The sequence below is a fragment of the Pteropus medius genome, unplaced genomic scaffold (assembly GCF_902729225.1).
Source record: "Pteropus medius unplaced genomic scaffold, Ma_sr-lr_union100, whole genome shotgun sequence".
Lineage (NCBI taxonomy): Eukaryota > Metazoa > Chordata > Mammalia > Chiroptera > Pteropodidae > Pteropus > Pteropus medius.
Window position 1 is genome coordinate 20,618 of NW_024347730.1, and position 22,532 is coordinate 43,149.

A 22,532-nucleotide genomic window follows, 5' to 3' on the forward strand; every position below is an offset into this window, starting at 1 on the left:
CATAATCAATGATGTAATTTATACAAGAAAATACATTTTATATTCTAAAGAACAAGTTTAAAACTTTAATACATTGATGATAATAATGGCATAAATTAAGAACTTTACATGTGTTATCATTTAATCCACAAAAATGAACTTATAAGAAAGTTCCACTTATGTAAACAGATGAAGGAACTGAGGTATAGATTAAAAAGTAACCTAGTTTTTATAAGCTGAAAGCTATTTTTAAATTTTTTACCATTGAAATTAATTTGTGATTGGTGTACCACTTATAAATAGATAACTTAGATATTTAAATTTTGATCAGTAGTTTCAAACTGAGGTTGATGTCAAAAGTAAGAAGTTTGTGCCTTGCCACTGCAGTTCCACTATCACACAAACCTGATATATGAACGATGTGCATGAGTCAAAACACTGAGCTTTCATTTACTTTTCTTACTCAAATTAATGTTGTCATTATGTTTATAATAGTAATACAAAAGTTGATTTTAGCATAATGAAGTTATCAGAGGAATCATTTATTTTCTATAATTTATTATTTTATTATATCAAAAATTATTAGTCTTATAAGTCAACTAAATTCTTTGCTTGGTTAATCAGGCATTATTTTCATTCTATTAATTTAGATTTATTTGAAAAGTCAGCAAAATTTGAAAAAGTCAGAAAATCCCATTTAACTTTTAGATCAATTAAGTTTTCCCGAATGTTGATACAGTAAAAATCTCATGTAAATAGGTCTCCAAGTTCTTTAATATTGTATTTAAATAAATATAATTATTTGTAAAAAGAAAGTTTTTATTTAATTTACTTAGATAAATGATTTTTAAACTGCTTTTAATACGACTAAACAGATATATTAAATAATGTGAAAGAAATCTGATAAACTATGTATTTTTCTGAAGATGTCAAATGATAGTACCAATTATTTTCACATAAAAATAAATTGCAATCAAGATTATCTCCTATAATAAATAAAATGAAAGAAATATGTAATTTGACTTTCCAAGTATTTCTCCATCTTACCTGCTGATTTACAGGAAAGTTTCTGTTGATTTTTTTAATCTGCAATGATAAATAAATGATAAAAGTGAGAACAACAAAAAGAAGGTGACACAAGATTCCCCAAATTTTATGACAATCTATTTTTATATTGACATACTAAAATCATTTCATATTAAATTATAAAAAGTTTTAAAATAATTTTTGCTATCAAAATTAGCCCATAGTTCATATGAAAACATTTTTTTAATAAATGCTATGATACAATTTCAAGAGAAGGAACCAGTCGTCTGAAGCATTAAGTCATATGTAAAAAGAAGGTATTGTTGATTTTGTGAAGATTTTCATTAAATTTTTTATTTGTTTATAAGAAACCAAAACATTGTGTTTCCATACATGTTAAATATCTACCTACTGAGAAAAAAGAGTAACGTCTGTGTTTTTTTACTTTAAAATCATAATTTTAAATTATAAAATCATAAATTTCAATTTGCTTTTATACTAGGAAACAGAGGAAATGAAATATTCAAATACTAAAGGATAAAATATATGTGTCAAAATAAATTAAGTTAAATAAATTATAACATTTACTTTAAGACAATTCAATGAGTGACATTTTATAAGATTTTGAAATAAATCTTCAGAGAAAGAATTTCCTCTGTTGTAAGTTATATAAAATACTTTAAAACCCCAATGAGAATACATATGAGATTTAGATAAATAATCTTACACTACACAAAGTCTTTGTTCAACAGAATTTTTACTAATTAAAACCAATTATGATTTTTCATTGGTTTTCTAGAGAAAAAAATGCTAATTTTGCATGGTATAATCTTCTATCAGACTATTCTCATTTATAAATTGTTTTATTGAATTATTTTATTTTTTCTTTTTAAATTTTATTTCCTTTGTCTTACTAAGAAATGTGAAATCATAGGAAATTTAATGAACGTTATGGACAAAGTTGAAGAATCTCAAATGGCTCATCTATGAGTTCGGACTTCCTGGCAAGCTATTTCTCTTTTAAAATATAAAATAAAAAAAAAATGAGAAAATTTATGTAATTTCATCAGGGTCATGTACAAAAACCATGTCTGGTGAAGAATAACCTAAGGAAATCTCTAAAACTATTGGTGCTTTCAACTAAAATGAAGATAGTTTGGAGATGTAGACAGAAAGAGCAGATCCCCAAACATCTTTTATCAATCAGTCAAAAGCCTGTATTGAATACTTTGTGGAATTATGCATCTTGGTAGGCATTATTAATTGTTATAAAAATTTCATTATGTAAACTTGTAAAAATAGTTTCAGGACCCTTGTCTTCAAGTGCATGCTATCTGGCTTTATAGCTTTTGATTCTTCAATCTGAAAAAAAAAAAATGTCTGAATAATTTGTTTTGGAAAGCTGACAATCATCTGTACAGATAAGCATTGCAAGATGGAAAGTAGTGGTTGAGAGTAAAGTACATGTGGATCACCGAAATCTTGTTCTATTAACTCATCTTCAGTAGTGTTTGTGGAATTGATATGCTTTATCTCGTAGTGGTCCAGTTTATTTCCCCATTACAGTATTTACTAGATCATCAGTTTTATTTATCTATGTAAAGCTGTCATATTGTATTTGCTGTTGTTGTTTTTGTTATAGTTTTCCTTAGTATATCCTACTCATATTGTAATGAGGACAAAAAAAGGGATTTCTCTGCCTGCATATGTCTAAGCCTAAGAAGAGATACATGCAGGTTTTGCAGCAAAGAAAGTAAGGTTTATTAGAGTTGCAAGTCCTGGAGACATTGTTGGGTTATGGCTCAAAGGCCTGGCTTCCAGGGTGTCTTGGGAGTAAAGATTATACGGGGTAAAATTAGTAGTCATGGAAACTAAGGGAGCCGGGATCATGGGTGCTACTGATTGGATGACTGGAGAGGGCTGAGGTAATTGATCATTGAGTCCTGTTCTGGAATCATCCGCCAGCCAGGGAGCCATCCAGTCTGATCCTTTGGTCAGTGGGGTTGTTCTGCCTCAATGTACCTGGAGCTGTAACCCATCTAAAGCCAAGATGTTAGCCTTAGTCTAAAGTCCAGCTGAAACCTATTGTCCTCGTGATTATAAGACCTGATGCAGGTTAATCTTATGTCATAAGGCTTAATAATTAAAAGAGCAGGCATACAGAGGGTATGGGATGGGAGGTGAGGGATTCAAGTGAATTTTAATGCTGTTATCCAGGCAAAACCAGCTTGAATTACAGAGAGTAAAAGAACAATATAAAAGAAATGATATTTGTATGCAGTTACACTATCACAGATCAACTTAGTAACATATATACCTTACCATCTTTGTCCTTTAAATAAATGTTATCAGATACTATTAATTCTATGAAAAATAAAATATATTGTATATTTCCTACCTCTCCACAAAAAAATACCAACAAGAATATAGGAGCAACATAGATAACAACACTTAGAATATAAGGGTAGGTAAAGAAAGAATATATTAATGATTAGAGAGTTAGAATGATGAAGTATTTAGTGAGATATTCAAACAACTAGAATAAATTTTTTTAAAATGTTATGTTAAAAAAAAAACTAACCATGCTTGAAAAATCAAGAAATTATTTAAAATTAGTTTTTAGAAATTATTTCTAGATTGTTTTCAGAACATGCAACAAATACAATAAAAAAATAAAACAGAATAAAACCTTAATGATATTGTCTGTTATTGAAGGATTAATATTCTTTAAATTATAAATGCTAAAAAATTGAGTTCTCTTTTTTAAAACTATACCATCATAAACTTTCAACTTTATTTTCTTCTTTATGAAATCTCCATGCCATGTTTTTAACAATTTATCTTACCTCAGGAATCGGAATAAAAATATCCAAATAGAATGAATTAATACTTAAGAACTGCTACCTATAGTATTAATAAATTTGTTTGGCAATGGCATCATTTTTTAAAAGTTATTTCTGCTAAAATATATATCTTTTAATTATGTTTTATATACAAATTTATTTATACTTATTTATAATTTAATGAAATAAAAAGTTAAATAACCTAAGTACTAAGCATAAAGAAATAGATTAGTAATCACAGTGTGAGGCCTGGTGCTATGGCACAATAAAATATCTCATCTAATATAAGAAAGAGGCAGGAGTACTACACAATTTGACAAAATATTAAACCAGGTTGTATTCAGAGCTACCTGCTGCTAGACAGGGGAACCTGGCTGATCAGCATAAGGCTAGACCACAGGGGTACTTACAGGAAGATTCCTGCTGAGATTACTAACAACCACTTTTCCATGTCTTTAATGCTTCAAACCCACACCCTGAAAGGAAAATATATAAACCCAATTTCTCAAACACTCGGGGTCTCATTCTCTGGCTTTGAGAGGAAACCATGCTTCTCTGTGGAGCATTATGCCTTCTCTAATAAACTTTCCTTTGTCTCTAACTCTGGCTCACACTTGAATTCTTTCCTGCACAGAGTCAAGAGCCACTCTCAGTGTAGGATTTAAGTCTTCACTCTGGGGGATTTGCCCTGTCCTGCATCACATCCAGTGCCTTTTGCAAGTAAATTAATTCAGGTTTTTGTTGTGGAATTATAGTACAAAAATAACTTAAGATTTTGGACTTGTATATACACCCAAATCCACTTTAAATATAATTTCAATCTCTTCTACAGAAAGTAGAGTACAACAATATAAAATATTCCATTTTTGTTCAATAGTAACATTTTAAAATAAGACAAATATAAAGAAAAATTTGAAAAGCTCACATTTCAAAAATGTTAAGAGCTAATTCAAACTTTCAAACAGCATTTTATACACAAAGAGCAGAAACTGAGTGGAAAGTGCACTGCTGTTAAGATTTATATGCAAAGATTGAATACTTTTCCTCCCATCTTCTAAGTTCTTCTACCTGGGCTAATAATCAAATTAACAAAGACAGATTCACAGGAGAAAATCAAATGCTTTTGTTAGGTAATTAGTCAGAAATGAGTGACAGGGGAACAAAGAAATAGAGACCCTGCCTACAGATTGCCCAAAGAACACCCTATTGGTAGTTAGAGAATCCCTCCTATAACTCCAGAGATAAAGGACTAAAGGACACAGGGGGCCATAACCTATAGCTGGTTTAATCCAACCACAGATACTTGCACAAAGGGTACTAACCTAACCTGCTCACACCTCAGCCTCATATACTATCATTATACCATGACTATGCCCAGAAGTTCTAATTATAACAGACTGAATTCTAGGTAAGCACACATGCACTAGGCAGAGTTTTATAGCAGCCAAGATTCAATTAAAATGACCTCATGTGCCAATCATCTAGGAATGCCTTTGTAACCACCCATGACAGCCTCAATATAATGCAGACCTTTCCACTTATGCCTTGTTACAGCTCTTTTCACTGAAAAGCCACTCCTCCCTTGGGGTACTCTATTATTTCTTTTATCTTTTTACTTTCCAAGTAAGAATTTCACAGGGCTGTAGTCTTCCTTAGTATAGCCCGTCTCCTTCTAAAATATACTTTTTCTGAATCTTGCTGACCTGTAATTCTTTGCTGTGTTGCTGGAGAAGAGCTGAGAAACCCTCACCTCATGCTACTGGGGTGACACCGGAGTTCATATTGCTCCCCAAAGAGTAAAATTTTAATACATGTGTATGGGGAATTCAAATAAGCATGAAAATTGCAAAGAGAGTGAAGTAACATTGGGTACATAAGACATTTTTTGGACAAAAGAGAAAGGGAGGACAGGTATTAGATTTCAGAAGTGAGAATGGGCAATTTACAGGTACTTGAGGAAGAGCAGAACATACACAGGGAAATTCTTTTTGGGCAACTTAGAAGCAATAGAGCAAGGGATATCTAGCTAACAGGTGCCTACCTTATGTCCTCTTATTTACCAAACTTAATTCAAATTAGGCTAAGGCAGGACTCAAAGAGTTCCTTCCTGAAGCAGGTTTCTCTGTCTGAATATCTTGGGCAGGAAAGAGAAGAGTCAAAAGTTCATTCTGAGTCTTGTTTCTTAACAAACAGCTTAATATCAATATCTAAAAAGCAGCTTCAGATGGGCAAAAGTATGGTTTCCTTCAAGCATATACTAAAATGTTTATAGTGTTAAGTGATAATATGTCCAAAACGTTACAAATGCTTATGGTGTATTATTTATGGATTGATAAAAAATAATGCTTATAAAATGTTCCCATTTAAATACAGGTTAAGCAATTATTTAAAAATTATATATTTTTATATATAGATTGTAGATTATGTATAATGAAACACATACATTTAGATTAATATCTGTGTATGACCCAAAATTTATTTTTGTATGTTAACTACACACATTGACATATGTATGTCTACAACGAAGGTTTTGACAGTTATAAAAAATGTTAATTTTATTTTGGGTTTGTGAATTATAGCATTTTTTTTCTTTTGTAGCTCTATATGTTCTCATTATTTTAAAACAATATCATTTGGATAATTAAAATATATATATAAATTATTGCAAGCCTTGTTTTCTTAAAAGAGCTGTCTCGATATATAAAACTTTGAAAATCTAAAATGCCATCAAAACAAACCCCAGAATAGTAGTGTTTTTAAGGAAAAAGCATTTTACTTTTTTCCTCTCTTCATGGAGTTCTAAGTCATTTATGACATTTTAAAGGCTTGTGACAACCTTGAGCCACAGTAATCTGTGTATAGGCGTGTATGCACACACGTATTTATTATATATTTGATAAATTAAGAAGTGAGGAGACATTTATTCATTTCTAAAACGCTTTAAATGATCTACCAAGTATGAATTATGGTATTAAGTGCTGGAACATGGAAATGAAAACACCCCATGCAGAAACAATAACATGATGCTAGCCTACAGAGTCCAAATGGTCCAAAATGGCTGCAGTATGGAACAAATATAAGTTCAATGTAAGAGCTACAATGGAGATAGATAATGGCATTGTCAAGTTCTGCAGTCAGAGACCTGGGTTTGAATTCCAGCTGTAACTGTTTATGAATATCCTCAGGCAGGTTATTAATTACCCTTTTGTATTATTCTCTTTCTTTTTAAAATGTTGATAATAATATTAACTGCATATATTTGTTGGGAAATTAAATGGAAAAACAAATGTCATGAAGTAGAGCTCAATAAGTGGCAATCATTATTAACATAAAAGAAATTTGGATTTCATTTGAAGACAGTAAGGGTTTTTTAAGAATGCAGAACAGAGATGTCTTTCTCCACTATAATTTGTAAATGTCTTTCTTTTTTCTTATCAATTCTAGATGAGGATTTGCATACTCCTACATTAAGCGTTAAGCGGGTGACAAGCACATGCAAATCAATCTGAGTGCAGATCCTATGGCAGAATGGAGATTACAGTCTATTAGCCTCCATAATCTCAATCACTTGCAAGTGCACCCACAGTTAAATGGATACAAAATCGATTTAAGCTTTCTCAAATGTGAAAGTGGTGGAATATCCTACTGTTCTTTGGAAACAGTATGCCTCCTTTTACATTTTACAATTTTAAGAAACCTAAATTATAAATGAATTCTCTATGTAGAAAACACCAAAGGTCATTTGTTTTGAAAATTACTTATTTTGTAATAATAACATAATACTGTCAATAAAATAGCTTAATAAGATAAAAATATTTAAAACATTAATGACAAAATAAATTTATTTTTAAAGCTTTATGTCATATGATTGAGATTGTGTTTAATTTACTACATGTAGTAAAACAGTAAACTATAAATATTTAAATAGTAAAATGCATTTATAAAACAAAGTTTTAAAAATTGTCTACTTTTGGCAACAATGTTAATTCTAAATAATGGAAATCCTAAACACTGCATTGTTTTTAGACTAGTCTTCAAATAAGAAAAAAATTAAAATATGTCCAAAAAACATTTTTTATGTTTTAAACTTCTTAGAAACCAATGCTAATAGTATGTTATCAGAACCATTAATGTGTTGTGAGAAGCTGAAAATTAATGTTATCTATAATATAAAGTCAATATCTGAACTTAAAGAATTATAACGATGAAAGGACATAATTTCAGTCTACATCACACCAGTTGCTTATGGAGCATGATTACTTAAGCTATTAGTCTTAAGGCTGTAAAGGAAACAGAACATGATATACACTAGGATTGCCTAACACATCATTCTACAAGAAAAGCAAGTGACAATAAACTATTGCTAAGTAAAATGCATTCAGAAAAAGTAAATCCATATTAAGGCTTATAGTCAAAAACAGAAAGATAAACCCATAAATTATATATTCATGTCCGCTTAATTTCTTGGAAGATACTTCTTGAAAGCCTCGGAAGCAGACACTGTCTTTTTTCCAAGGGCCCAGTTACACAGCAGACACGTAAAGCTTTGCAATTGCATACTTATGACCCTGAGCTATGCCTGCTATTATGAAACCCCTTCTTCACAATTATTGGTTCCAGGCTGAGGTGGCTGAGAATAATTCTGTTCTCTGGGGATATACATACAGACATGAACAGTCTGTGGATACAGCATCCACCCAAACATGTGGATATCAACACAATTAGAGGACAGCTGTATTTGAAGACGGATCTCATCATGTTAGAGTTACACAGCTAAAGTAGCTTCCAGGTCATAAAAGAGTTTTTTCTTCTTCCATATTCATGCTAATGACATTATTGTTCTACTAACAAAGTAAACTTGACACTCATATTTCATGCCAGACTGCATTTAAAGTACACCCTAGAGGGCCACAGTTGTTCAGTCTCCTTGAATAAAAAAGGATCATCTGTTTTCTTCTAGGGAGCAAATGAGTTAAATAGGTACTGTTGCTAAAAACACAATGCCTTAACCTTGGAGACTATGTGTCTGTTGTACCTGTAGTTTATTATTTAATTCAATATTAATGCCTTCTGAAGTTTTATATCACCTCTTTGAAGATGAATTCTGTCTTCTTGTTCTTTAGTATTTCCTGTTTCCTCAGGGCCCACAAAGCCTTTAGTAACATAGTAAATGCTCAAATGTTGAAGGTTATTTCATATATTTTTTTACTGCAATGGGTTGATTTACTAAAGTATGAGTCTGTCCCTTATAACAGAAACAATCCATGACTTCCTACATTACGTATAATTTTTAAATTATATGTTGCCAAAACACACTAAATATTTTAACATAGCGTTGATTTAAGCTGAGAACGTAGGATAATCAATGTCCACTTGGAAGTATGAAAGGATGCAATTTACATTGTGCGATTTTTCAGGAACACCTCACACCTTAATAAAAAAATAGAAAGTATATGTTCGAGTCCATAATAAGGAAATGATAGAAATAAAGAAAAGAAAGGAGGAAGGAAAGAAGGAAGGAAGGAAGGAAGGAAGGAAAAAAGGAAGGAAGGAAGGAAGGAAGGAAGGAAGGAAGGAAGGAAGGAAGGAAGGGAGAAAAGGAAAGGAGAAAGAAAGGAAGGAAAAGAGGGAACAGACTAATTTTCCAAGCAGAATTGTAAATAATGTATGTAGTTATTCTATTCTCAAGATGAGTATAGAATTTAAATTTCTTTTGGTACCTGAAAACATTTATTTCGAAGACAGAAAAGTTTTTTTTAATCATTTTAGTCATAGACCTCTTCAACAATTTCTTAAAACTTATGTGACTTCTTAGCAGAAAAAAGTGTTTAACAGTTTGCTTGCATTTCAGATAATTTATAGATACTAAAACTCTATAGAGACTTCCAGAAAAGAAGAAAAATTAATACTATGGCCGAAGAAACAGAATTGATTTGACCTTCTTCCATTAAGTAGTAAACCATGTTGATTGTTCTTATTTAGAGAGGATGACCACAGCAAAAAAAGCTGAAACTAAGAATGATATGTACCATGCAGGAAGGCTTTGCATCTCTAAGAATTTTTGATACCACAGCTATTTACAAATATTTGAATTAGTTTAACGACTTGTATGTATTTTGAAAGGCAATATCTACCTTCAGGATGGTGTGACCTCAGTAAAGAAAACAAAATCTAGAGTCATAATTTTTTATTTTATTTTAGAGCATAAGTTTCATAGAAGTATGATGTAAAATTTAACTATTTTAAAATATTTTTTTGTTTTGTTTTATGGTTCAATTGTGATGGCATCTTAGTTGGTCATTCTTAGAATTATTTTTGAGTCCCAGGACACCATAAGCTTTTTGAGAATGGAAATTCTCTCTTCTACTAGTTCTTCAATATATGATTTTTTGTTTCATGAATGACAAAATTTATGACCCAAAGTTAAGTAAATGACATTGCTTTGTGCAATACTTACTTCGAATGTCATTCATTGAAAATTGTTATTCAAAATCAAGCCTATGTCATTGTATTAATAGGATTTTCCAGATTTGTTCAAGAAAACAACATATAGTGCTTTAATTTCTTTTTTTTTCTTTTTCTAAAATAATACTGGACAATTTTTAACAAAGAGAAAATCATAGTACTTCAGGTAGATTAAATTTTCAGATTTATAGTGTATGCACACACACAGTGTTACAACATACTGTGTTTTTACAATATGGACAATCTATGGAGACCTACAAAGATTTTTCTGTATCCATATGATCTAATCAAGGTATATGTTGAATAACTTTAAATTACAATTATAAAAATAGTTACCTAAACAAAATTTTACATTAAAATAGCTGAAATTATCAAAAGAAAACAATTGAATAATTTTAAGTTATCACAGTATGAAAACAAATAAAACTATGTTAATGTTTCTTTATAATTCTCTAGACTTAGAGATAGAATAATAAAGATATAAAATAGAGTTCCATCACATATGATTATTTACTAATTTTTTCCTCCATATCACTTTGCATTATATAATACTATTATTTTACTTATTTTTGTATTTGTTTGCCTCCACTAGAAAATAAGTTCACAAGGTAACGGATTTCTGTTTCATTAAATGCATCACCCTTGTACCTAAAAGATTGCCTAGGTCTTAGTAGGTGTTCATTCAATATTTGTTGAATGAGTGAAAAGACAGCCTATCTCAGAACAGAGTCAAATTGTCGTATTTAAGTTCTTAGTCTTGAAAGCAAGTCATTTTAAGGGAAAAAAACATTCTTAAGTTGAATGTCTGTAGTTATTCTGATAGCTTCAAAACCTAGAGTGCATACCATATATAAACGAGTTGGAAGGAATGTCTGATGATTTAATAGTGAGTTCTCATCTAAAGGAAAAGTAATTTCTGGGTTGAGACAAAAATGGGGTAGGGAGAGGGAGAGGGAAAGGGAGAGAGAGAGGGAGAGAATGAGGGAGAGGAAGATGGAAAGGGATAGGAGAGGGACAAGGAGAGGCAGAGGAACAGAGGTATGTGGGCTCCTGCAACTTGGTTGCTGTTTGCACGGCAATGGAAAGGATTGCCTCTCAGGCCAATTTATTGTGAGGACTGGACAGTGACTACAGTGGAGGACCTGTTGTGCAGGGGCTGACCTTATGAGCAGGTTTTCCTTAAGCAGGATTCTGGTGTCTGCCCTGTCTGCCCTTTGGGTATATCATTTGCGGAGGGAGCCAGCTATTGCTCTGGCTCAGTCCAAAGAGGCCATGGCACATGCTATTCCTTGGGCCTCCTGGGATGTCCTCCACCACAGGCCAAGTTCAGCCACCACCTGAGCCTTGCCCAGGGCCATCTGGAAGGGAATACCAGGGCAGGGTGAACAGAGAGTCAAATTCTCATGTTTGCCAGTAGATGGAGCTCAGATAAGACAGCTGCCTGCGTTTACACATTGGGAGTAGGGAGGGCCCAATAAAAGAATAATGCCCTCTGCCAGCACTTCTGTCTAGAAGAAATTGCCCCTCCGGCCCTCATTATGAAGCTCAACAATTCAATTTCTCCCCATATGTTTCTGCTACCTTTCAAGCTGTTGCCCTAGTGTTGGAGCTCAGAGCAAGTGAATATGTCAGTAAGGCCACATGAGAGGGTCCTTCAAGAGGAACATCTGGTACTCCAGCTGCCCTTTGTCTCACTCAGCCACAATTCCTGCTGGTTTCATAGCCAGAAGTTGTGAGGACCTCTTCCCAGCCCTGCTGCTTTGGGTTATAAAGTCTGAAGTAGGGTTGGGACCCCTTGCTCTTCCAGAGGGACCTCAGCAATTGAGATATCACTTCTAATTCTCAACCACCACATGTGGGTGTGAAGCCAGCCCCTTTTGCGTACCCATCCTTCCTACCAGTCTTGATGTGGATTCTTCTGTTTTTCTGTAGCACTTATATTAAGCTAGACTTCAGGCAATTGTCATTGATGGTCGTTCTGTAGGTTAGTTGTAATTTTAATGTAGTCATGAGAGGGGGTCAGCACAGAGCTTACCTACTCCACCATCTTAAGATCACGATATTTGTTAATTTGAAATAAATTTTGATTCTATATGATGTAAAAAGAGAATTATTTTCTTATTTTCCTTATACTGATTTTCTATTACTTTTATAAAGACTGGGATTATATTTTTAAAAAATATCTTTTGCACCTATGATTATTTTCTTTTTAACACAGCATCCCATAGATGTGTTTCTATAAAACACATATGAAATACAAGTATTTTTGTGGTTAATTCTCTCTGTCTTTCAAATTTATGTAAATATCAAAATTATATATTGAGATTTGTCGTAAACATTAAATTTCCAAAATTTCTAGTGTTGGAGCTCAGAGCAAGTGAGTATGTCAGTAAGGCATAAGAGTATGTCAAGTCTAGTACTGTTATGATTAGTCCAAAATACATGTTAATTTAAGGATTTCCATTATTTTTGCATTTCTGTTCATTTTACTCATGTGGAAATCATTGACAAAGTAGAAAATAGAGTTCTTTAAATAAGTTTCAGGTTCTAAGATTACACTAAGAAAGATTAAATCAGATCCTAGTTAAGAAAATTAAAATAGCTGAACCAATTTTAGCTTTTCAAGTTAGAAATGAGAGCCTTACACCAAGTTGTGATGAGCTTCAGATTATCAGTAGCAGCAGAAAGAGCACTTAGCATTATTTTGGTTTAGAGCTAAGATTTTCAATAAGTTTGAAAAGGTAAGAACAGCATACAACATGCTCCACAAGATAGTTAACATGATTGGCATTACTTATTAGCTAATGTGAGCACACTGCTAGGCTGAGGGAAGATAAAGTGGAAAAGACAACAGTCTCTGCAATTAAGGGGTTATAGTGTAGTAGAGGCCAGTGGATAACATGCAACAGGAGCGATGTAAGAACATCTAGACCCACAGGGGACACTGATGAGAAAGTTGCTGGCCAATTTTGCTTGGGTTTTCAAAAAATGTTTCATGGCAGATATGGTTCTTGAATACATAATACAATAGCATAGCCTTTGTGTCAGACAGAACCAGGCTTTGCCAGGTTCGGGGTGAATCTAAGCTGTGTAATCTCTGTGCATCTCAGGTAAACATAAAATAAAAGAATATGTTATTGCTAGGTAAAAAAGTGAGACAAAGAAAGAGGGAGTAAAGGAGGACGTTAGAGAGAGGAAGACAGAAGGATCAATGGAGGAACAGTGCACATGTGTACAGGAGAGAGAGTGAGAGAACTTGTGAGCCAACATGATAACAGGTAGGGTGTGGGGGTGGGTACGTGTGAGCAAAGGCACTGCCTTCTGGCACAATGAAGCACATATCCAGTGATTCTGTACAGATGGAGACCTGGTATACAGGTGACTTGTGGCAGAGTAAGGGACTAGACCATGGAGGGATTTGAATGGCATAGGATTCTGGGTTTTGTTGTTGTTGTTGTTCCTGAAATAATGGGCAGCAATTAATTAATAAGAAATGGCAATTTAAGATTTCCATTTTGAAAATGTTACCCTAGAGGTATTGCGAAGTATAATAGAAGTGAAAAACTGAAATATTATTTTTAATCATTTATCTTTTTTAAAAGAATATATAAAATTACAGGAATATGCCCCTCTATGATGTCCATTTTCGCTACATTGATGCCGAAATTCTAAAATCCCTTTTACAACTGAATGGATATAGGTCACTGTAAAAAGTCAAGAAGAGCAGATGATAAATTCTACTGAAGAGAATACATTTAATAATTTACTGGATAAGAACTCTGCTCAGCTTTCATAAAAAAAAAAAAAAGAAAGAAAAAGAAACAACCTAAGTCTATTTAAATTTCACTGAATTTAAGCTGCCATTTCTACCAATTCTGGAATCTTAATCTTGGTGATTCTTAGTAACTCAGTCACTTGTAAATTAACATTTAATATTTTTGAGTAAATATCCAAATTATAGTTGTCTTCTTCTCTCCCTTAGCCTTTCTGCCATCATCATTGGTCCTTGTAAATCCTTCTATGAAGAAGTTCTTTCTCGGTAGTTTTAATGTCACCCTTTGTTCTTGATAAACTCATTGCTGATGAGTGTGGTCCCACCAGTTTCTCCAGTTCACATTTCATAAAGATTCTACTTGTCTTCCAGCACTCTTAGTTATTTTCTCACCAGGCTTGCACGCATGCAAAACCTGGAGTCTCTCCTTCAGAGAGAAACACTTTCTCTAGCTACTGCTGTGCTATTATTTTGAAACCATGCTTGACATGAGGATTTCATGAGCACATGGAAAGACAGTCCAATGCCCTCTCAACTGAGATTCCTGAAACAAATTGGTTCTTTTGATGTCCACTCCTCCCATTGATATGCAAACAGCAACCAAGGCTCAACTACAACAGTAGGGCATACACAACCCACACAAGAGACACACCTATGACACTAAGATCAGGTGCAGAAAGACTTCTCCATTGGGACCCACAGCACACCTACTACATAAGGCCACTATACTAAGCCTGGGAGACATAGCAGCTCTGCCTACTACATAGAAACAGACACAGAGGTATCCAAAATGGGGTGACAAAGAAACATGTTCCAAATAAAAGAACAGAACAAAGCTCCAGAAAAAGAACTGAACAAAGCTCCAGAAAAAGGTCTAAACAAAATGGAGACAAGCAATCTACCAGATGCAGAGTTCAAAACACTTATTAGGAGGATATTCAATGATCTCAGTGAGAACTTCAACAAAGAGATAGGAAACATAAAAATGGAGATAGAAAACATAAAAATAAACAAGTCAGAAATGAAAAATATAATAACTGAAAGAATACTACTTTGTAGAGGATCTACAGTAAATTAGACGAGGCAGACAATCAAATCAGAAATTTGAAGATAAGGTAGAAGAAAACACCTAATGAGAACAACAAGAAAAAATAATGCAAAACTATAGGGGTAGTTTAAAGAGCCTCTTGGACAACATCAAGCATACCAACATTCACATCACAGGTGTACCAGAAGGAGATGAGAAAGAGCAAGGCATTGAGAACACATTTGAAAAAATAATGACAGAAAACTTTCCTAATCTGGCAAAGGAAACAGACTTACAAGCTCAGGAAGCACAGAGGTCTCAAACAGCATGAACCCAAAGAGGCATACACAAAGGCACATCATAATTAAAATGTCACAGTTTAAAGACAAAAAGAGAATCTTAAAAGCAGCAAGAGAAAGGAAGTTAGTTACCTATAAGAGAGCTTCCATATAACTGTTAGCTTCCATATAACTGTTACAGGAACTTTACAGGCAAGAAGGGATTGGCACAAAATGTTCAAAATTATGAATATTCAAAGTTATGAATCTGACCTACAATCAGATTACTCTATCCAACAAAGCTATCATTTAGAATCAAAGGACAGATAAAGAGCTTCCCAGACAAGAGAAAGCTGAAGGAGTTCATTACCACCAAACCAGTATTATAAGAAATGTTAAGGGACTTATTTAAGGAGAAAAAAATAAATAAAAATGTGAATAACAAAATGTCAATAACTACATATCTAGCACCAATTAGTTTGAGTATAAATTAAATGCTTCATTCAAAAGACATAGGATAGTTGAATGGATAAGAAAACAAAACCCTTACATATGCTGCCTACAAGAGATTCACTTCAGATCGGAAAATGCACACGCACTGAAAGTAAAGGAATGGAAAAAGTATTTCATGAAATGAAAAAAATAAAAAAAGCTGTAATAGAAATATTAATTCCACACAAAATACTAATACCAAATAATACTAATATCAGACTTTTTTTTTAAGACTATAACAAGAAACAAAGAAGAACCCAATAATCCTATTCCTGGATATTTATGCAGAGATACCCAAACACTACTATGTGCATCCATGTTTATTGCAGTATTATTTCCAATAGCCAAGATATGGAGGCAACCTTGGTGTCCATCAGTGTATGAATGGATAAAGAGATGGTACATATATACAATAAAATATTAATTAGCCATAAATAAGAAAGAAATCTTGCCATCTGCAACAACATGAATGGACCTAGAATGTACTGCGCTGAGTAAGTCAGGCAGAGAAAGATAAATGTCCTATGATTTCACTTATATGTGGAATTCAGAGAACAAAATAAACAAACAAATGATAGAAAAAGCTCATGGATACAGAAAGCATTTTAATGGATGTTAAATTGGGGGGTTGGGGGAGAAGTGAAGGCGGCAGGGGTTTAAGAGTTACACATTGGTATTCACAAAACAGTCACGGGAGTGTAGGGTCTAGCATAGTCAGTAGTGTTGTCGGAACTATGTTCTGTGTCAGATGGGTACTAGACTTATCAGGGTGACCACTTGGTAAATTATAGAAGTGTCTAATCACTGTACATCTGAAACTAATATAATGTATGTCAACTATAATTTTAAGAAATAAAAATATAAAAATATAAAAAACAAACATAATTAAAATTAAATGTATGAAATCCATTTAACAAAAGAATATAACAATTGCCTATAAAATAATGATTTAACAGAGATATTAAAAATAATAACCATGATAATATGGTGGAAAATAGAATTAAATGTATGACTATAAGGAAAGGTAGATATTTGTGATATTAATGGAGGATAATCTACTATATCATAAATACCCAAGATAATTAGATTAAAAATAACTAAGATATTTCAAGGTGTTTGAATACCAAATATGTATATACAAATTAGTAATCTTCCAATGTTTGAAAATAAAGATACAGAAATATAACAAAATGCTTTTTAATCATGCTAATAAAAATACAATTTATAACAATTAATCTGATATGAAATATATAGATCTATTCCTTAATGTCGAGTTTCTTCCAAAGTAAAATATCTGTTGATCTTATTCTAGTACAACTTTTTTAAACCTTTATGGGTTTGTCAATAATAAATGATCAAATACACCTAGTAGCATTTAAGATTAATCTCAGGGAGGCTATTTAGATGTGATATAGAATTATAATCATTAAAACAGTGTTTTACCACTGCAATACTAAATATGCCAATGACTTCTAATAGAAAAATAACAATTGATTTTAAAATGTACAATACTGAGTTGATGTTAAATGTATTTTAAATTTGAGAACAACACTGGAACAATTGATTAGTTATTTGAAAAATAATTTATCAACCACTAACTCTCAATGTAGTCTATATTTAATGCATACATATATAAGAAATTAAAAAAAAAATTCTTCCTAAATGAAATGGGATAACAAGAGGTACACCTCTCTTTCTATTGCTAACAACTAGAGTGAAAAGATAAATTTACTAAAAGCATTTTGTTTAAAGATGTCTGAGAGTACCTGCTATAACAAAGGTGAGCATGGCTAAGATTCCAGAGATGTGAGAAACACAAAGACATGAGTTGATCTTCTGTAGCCACTAGGTATGCACAGGAAAGAGATTGAGAAGTATAATTTACCTACACAGAGATGTGGACAGAAAGAGAAAGATACAGAGCATTTATTTTTCTCCCAGGATATTGGCAACATTTGCGATCTGTAGGGATTCAAACACATTAGTTTTCATCTCAAGACACTTGCTGAATTCTGAGCAGGACAAAAGGCTAAAAATAGTTAATCTGAAAACCTATAAAAACCAGATGAGAGTATTAGAAATCTTGCTGTGCTGAGAGATAAGCAAGGAAAAGTCATAGTCAGCTAGGAAGAAGAGTCTTAGGAATAAACTATACTCTCAGCTCCAATGCCTGAAGGATTGCCTCTTTGGGGCAGAAAAAATATAGAGGTAAATAGACCCTTACAAAAACTTCAAGCCAGCCTTGATTGAGCTGATTGGATTAAAACATCAATCTTGATTTACAGCACTGAAGAATGTTCATATTCTTTGATTATTTTTTGAGATACTTAATATTAAGATATGATCAGCAATATTTTTACTGGTTAATATACCAAAAATTCATGAGGCATTTTGATATTAATGATATATTTTTAAATCTTTTATATGTCAAGTAATCATTCATTAATTATGACATACGCAAATAACTAGATACTTTGAGTTAGTCCATTAAAAGTAGGTAATCTCAGAATGTAATTACTATAATGGGAAATCCTCATAATTAAATGGTAACTGAATGAGGAATAATACCATCTACACAAGACAATAGTAAATTTATTTTATATGTAAACAAAATATACATATTTTAATGTATATGTAATCCATACATTAATAAAAGATGCTAGAAATAAATATATCTTTATTATTCCAATAATTTTTATGCTTTTCTGCATTTTAGAAAATTCCTAATTTTTAAAAGAATTATGAAAGCACATATTTTAAAATATATTCTTTACCAACTTTAGTATTCCAAAAGGCAAATTAGCTTTTATGTTTAATTTTCTAGAAAACAATTTACCTAAGATATATAAAGTCAAATAACATGTATATAGTCTTCCAGAAAGAAGATTTTCTTAGGAAAAGAGTAAATTAAAAACATAACATGAGGAGAAACTTCACATTTCGGATGAAATGGAATAGAAAAAAAGTTATTTTTAAAATCTTACAATTTATTACCTAAAATTGTACTTGCTGCATGTGGTCCCATGTTTTTATAGATGTTAAATAATATTATAAAAAATGTGAATCATATTTTATCAAACATTTTCACCATTTATTTTGCCTTCCTATTTTATTCAATTATGTTAGTGATTCTTTTCCTCAGGAATCTCTGGTATTGATGAAGACTTACATTTAAAGAAACGAATAGTTAAAATCTTTATTCCATGCAAGAATATATTCCTATATTATTAAAACTTTAGTTTACATTCAGTAGTTTTTCATTAGAGACCTTTCATTAGAACTTTGAATATTAAATTTAAGACTCTGCTTAAAAAACTTGAGGTGTAAATATAAAATCATTGAATGCTTATATTACAAATGTTTTCAGAGGATAATCCATATACTCAAGAACTGAAAGGATAATGATAATTTTACTACATTGCAATTTACCTAAGATCACAAATGAACATCTGCTTAAATATTATAGAATGTATTTTGAGGAATAATATTTATTTTGGCTAAATGCTGGGGGAAATGATAAATACATGTTCCTTTTTTTTTGTTTGAAAACAATTTATTGAATGTTAATGATGGAAACCTCTTAAAGGAAGTTTAATTATTGCTGATCTGTTAAATTGAAATAAAGATAATTATACAATGGAACTAATAAAGATCTCTTTGTAGTTAATTTATTAAAAATAAAATTTGGAAGTAAAGGGATAGCTGTTTTAAGTATCACTTTAATTTTTAAAATCCCTTTATATATTCATTTTTAATATCTTCAGTTGTTTCCAGAAACTAAAATAATCTTCTGATTATTTTAATGTATTCAATTTTAGTATCTTCAGTTGTTACCAGAAACTAAAATAATCTGATTATCTCTTTAGACAAAAAGAGAAATACAATAGGAAGTTCCAATATTCCTTTTAAAACTTTCTCTCCTCCTACTTTAAATATCTTCAGGATAGTTGTTGTTGTTTTTCTTCTCAACTAAATGTTTCAAGTTTAGTGAATATCTTACATTTCAAAAATGTATCCTAATTTTATCAATTTTTACCTTTTAAGCCTCATCTATAAATCAATTTTGATGATTGGTGGTGTATGCTTTTAGAATCCTGCTAACAAGGTATATTTTCCAATAAAAATAAATTTTGAAGATTTACAGAAGCAAATAATTCTTGGAAGCATTAAACATTCCTCCAATCTTCTTAAAGATTTATGGCTAATATTATTTAACAGATGTGCAAGAACCTAGAGAGATCTTTATTCTGTATAGATATAAATCCATCTGATGACTAATAGTGTGTGGGCACATCAAAGGAATACATCTATTCTGCAGCTGCTGATAAAACTCAGCTTTTACCATCTAAAGGAAAAAAAATAAAAAAAATGTTTTTTACCTCAAAAGCCCACATTTCAGCTCATATTTTTCACTCATATTTTTCCAAGATATTGATTCTATGCCTTTACTATATTGGTTAATTTGTATGACTATAGATAAAAAGTTTTAAAGAATACCATATGCTCTTAAACATTCATACATTAACAGTAAACCAATACCACAAAATGATTTGGTATTATATCTAAATGAGCTTTCTTAGACTTTATTTTTCCTAGTATAAGAAGTTTTCAATTTTACGTTATCATCTTTAAGATTCGCATATATGCTATATGTCATAACCCACACACGCGCGCGCGCGCGCACAAACACACACACACACACACACACACAAACCTCTTATCATGAGTTAGAAGCTTGAAAGCTAAAAGTAGGTTTCAACCATTTACAAACATCTAGGTTTATTCATCCAGAACTGATTCATTCATTCTTCCTTGAATTCACTAAACATCAGACTTCAAGTGAGTGCTCAAAATATAGGACTCCTATTGTTAAGAATCGTCCGGTATAGTTGGTAAAACAAACATGCAATAAATAATTCTAAGTTTAGGGGATGAATGTTCTAGCAGATAATACGAGACACTATAGAAGAAGTGAAAAGGAAGGGAAAACTGGCTGTGAGAATAGGTGTGCTGAAACAATATAGTCACTGTGGGCTTTGGGAAATGATGAAAGTGATTTTTTACTTGTCTGTATTAGTTATAGTTGAAGAAAATAGGTTTGCCATTGCTAAATTACTAGTTAGGATTCCTAATGTTGGGAAAGCACAGTATTTATACATAAGAATTCAGATAGAGCCTCAGAAAATGTTTGTAGCCAATTCCCCTAGTCACGTATCCTTAGCTTTTAAGCTACATTTTAGAATAAGGGGAGATCTAAGAAAAATTAGTTGAGTAATGGCAAAGTCAAAATAATTTTTTGCACAATTTTCTGATGGCCCTTCATCTCCCTACTTAGTACACTTCATTTACACCTTCTCTTTCATACTATGACAGCTACTAGGTAAGACTGTAACCCCTATGGAAAGCTCAGTATGTTGTAATGAACATTTAGAGGTAGAAAACATTTCCTTAGTCTTGCTTCCTTGAAAATAAAGCTTGATGAAAATTGTACATGTTGAATTGTTATTGAGGGAGAATATTCTATCCTAAAGAAGCAAAAGTAAATATAAAGGGAAGTGAGGCATGACAGCAGAAAGCAAATTTAAGGTGATGAGTTGCCCAAGTCACTGAGCCGGCCACGGTTTGTCAATAAATCACTGTCAATTGTTTAATCAAGTGTGGTATGCCTACAGAGCCTATGTAATCACTGCATTTCCCAATAGTTCATGTATTGAGGAAGGGCAAGTAATTTGTTACCTAGGTTCTTACTGCTAGTTGTGTCTCTTTGGACAATTACCAATGAGGGATTAATTACCCATATTCCTATTGGATTATTTCCTGGAGCATCTAGTGGGCCCAGTCTGAAGGCATGATAGAGACTTCGTTGAAGTCTATCCCTAGGCACTGTGGGTAACAAAAGGGGGTGTGTATTAGGAAGAGGTCCTTTGTGTCAATCATGTAGCTTTGAGATTGCTGGAACATGGGAATGCTCTGGCCAGGGAGAAAGAATGAGGCCTCATGGGGAGAGAGGGTTGGGGTCAGCAAACAGAACACAATTGAATCAAGAGTGGCATATAAATTATGTCTCGTAAAACTGCCTCATTTTATTATGATTTCATTATATAGGTAACATCAAAGCAGATGTTTTAGTTTGTGCAAACAAATATCAGCTAATATTTTCCAATATCAAAAATTGTTTTAAAATTTTATTAACTTTTGGTGAGTAGTTTTCTAAGAAATGAAGTAGGTTAGTTATTTTATTAAAATTCCTCCTGACATAACATTCCAAAATAAATTCTAATTATGTAAAAAGCAAAAATGTGATTGTCAATATGCATTTATTTTCCAAATTTGCCCTTGCTGTTATTCTGATTTAATTTACTGACTATGTAGTTGTTTGATTTAACTTTCTGTAACCCATTTTTAGTTAATAGCTGCATGTCTGACATTCATATTTTTGTGTATGAGGAAAAAACAGTGCAGAAAACAACGGGCTAGCACTAAAAAGTACATGTAAAGACTCAGAAATGTCAGCAACTATAAAAAGAAAAAAAATAGAAGTTTACTTAAATGAGATCCATGCCTGTCAGAACCATACTCTGTAACCTCTGATCACAGTCTTTAGTTCATTTTCAGTAAATCTCCTTTCTACAAGGCTTTATTTTTTCATG

General features: G+C 32.1%; 1 protein-coding gene across 1 annotated transcript in view; it reads right to left on the reverse strand.

Annotated features, from left to right (window-relative positions):
- Positions 1-1,026: 1,026 nt before the first annotated feature.
- The window catches only part of LOC120614256 (gamma-1-syntrophin-like), a gene marked incomplete at its 3' end in the record, with an annotated part of 263,409 nt that continues 241,903 nt past the window's right edge, over positions 1,027-22,532 (reverse strand). The window contains exons 14-15 of the mRNA XM_039877056.1: positions 2,317-2,367; positions 1,027-1,065 (exon numbers count right to left, since the gene is read on the reverse strand). Coding sequence (XP_039732990.1) covers positions 1,027-1,065; positions 2,317-2,367 — 90 coding nt within the window. The remainder of the gene's footprint in view (positions 1,066-2,316; positions 2,368-22,532) is intronic.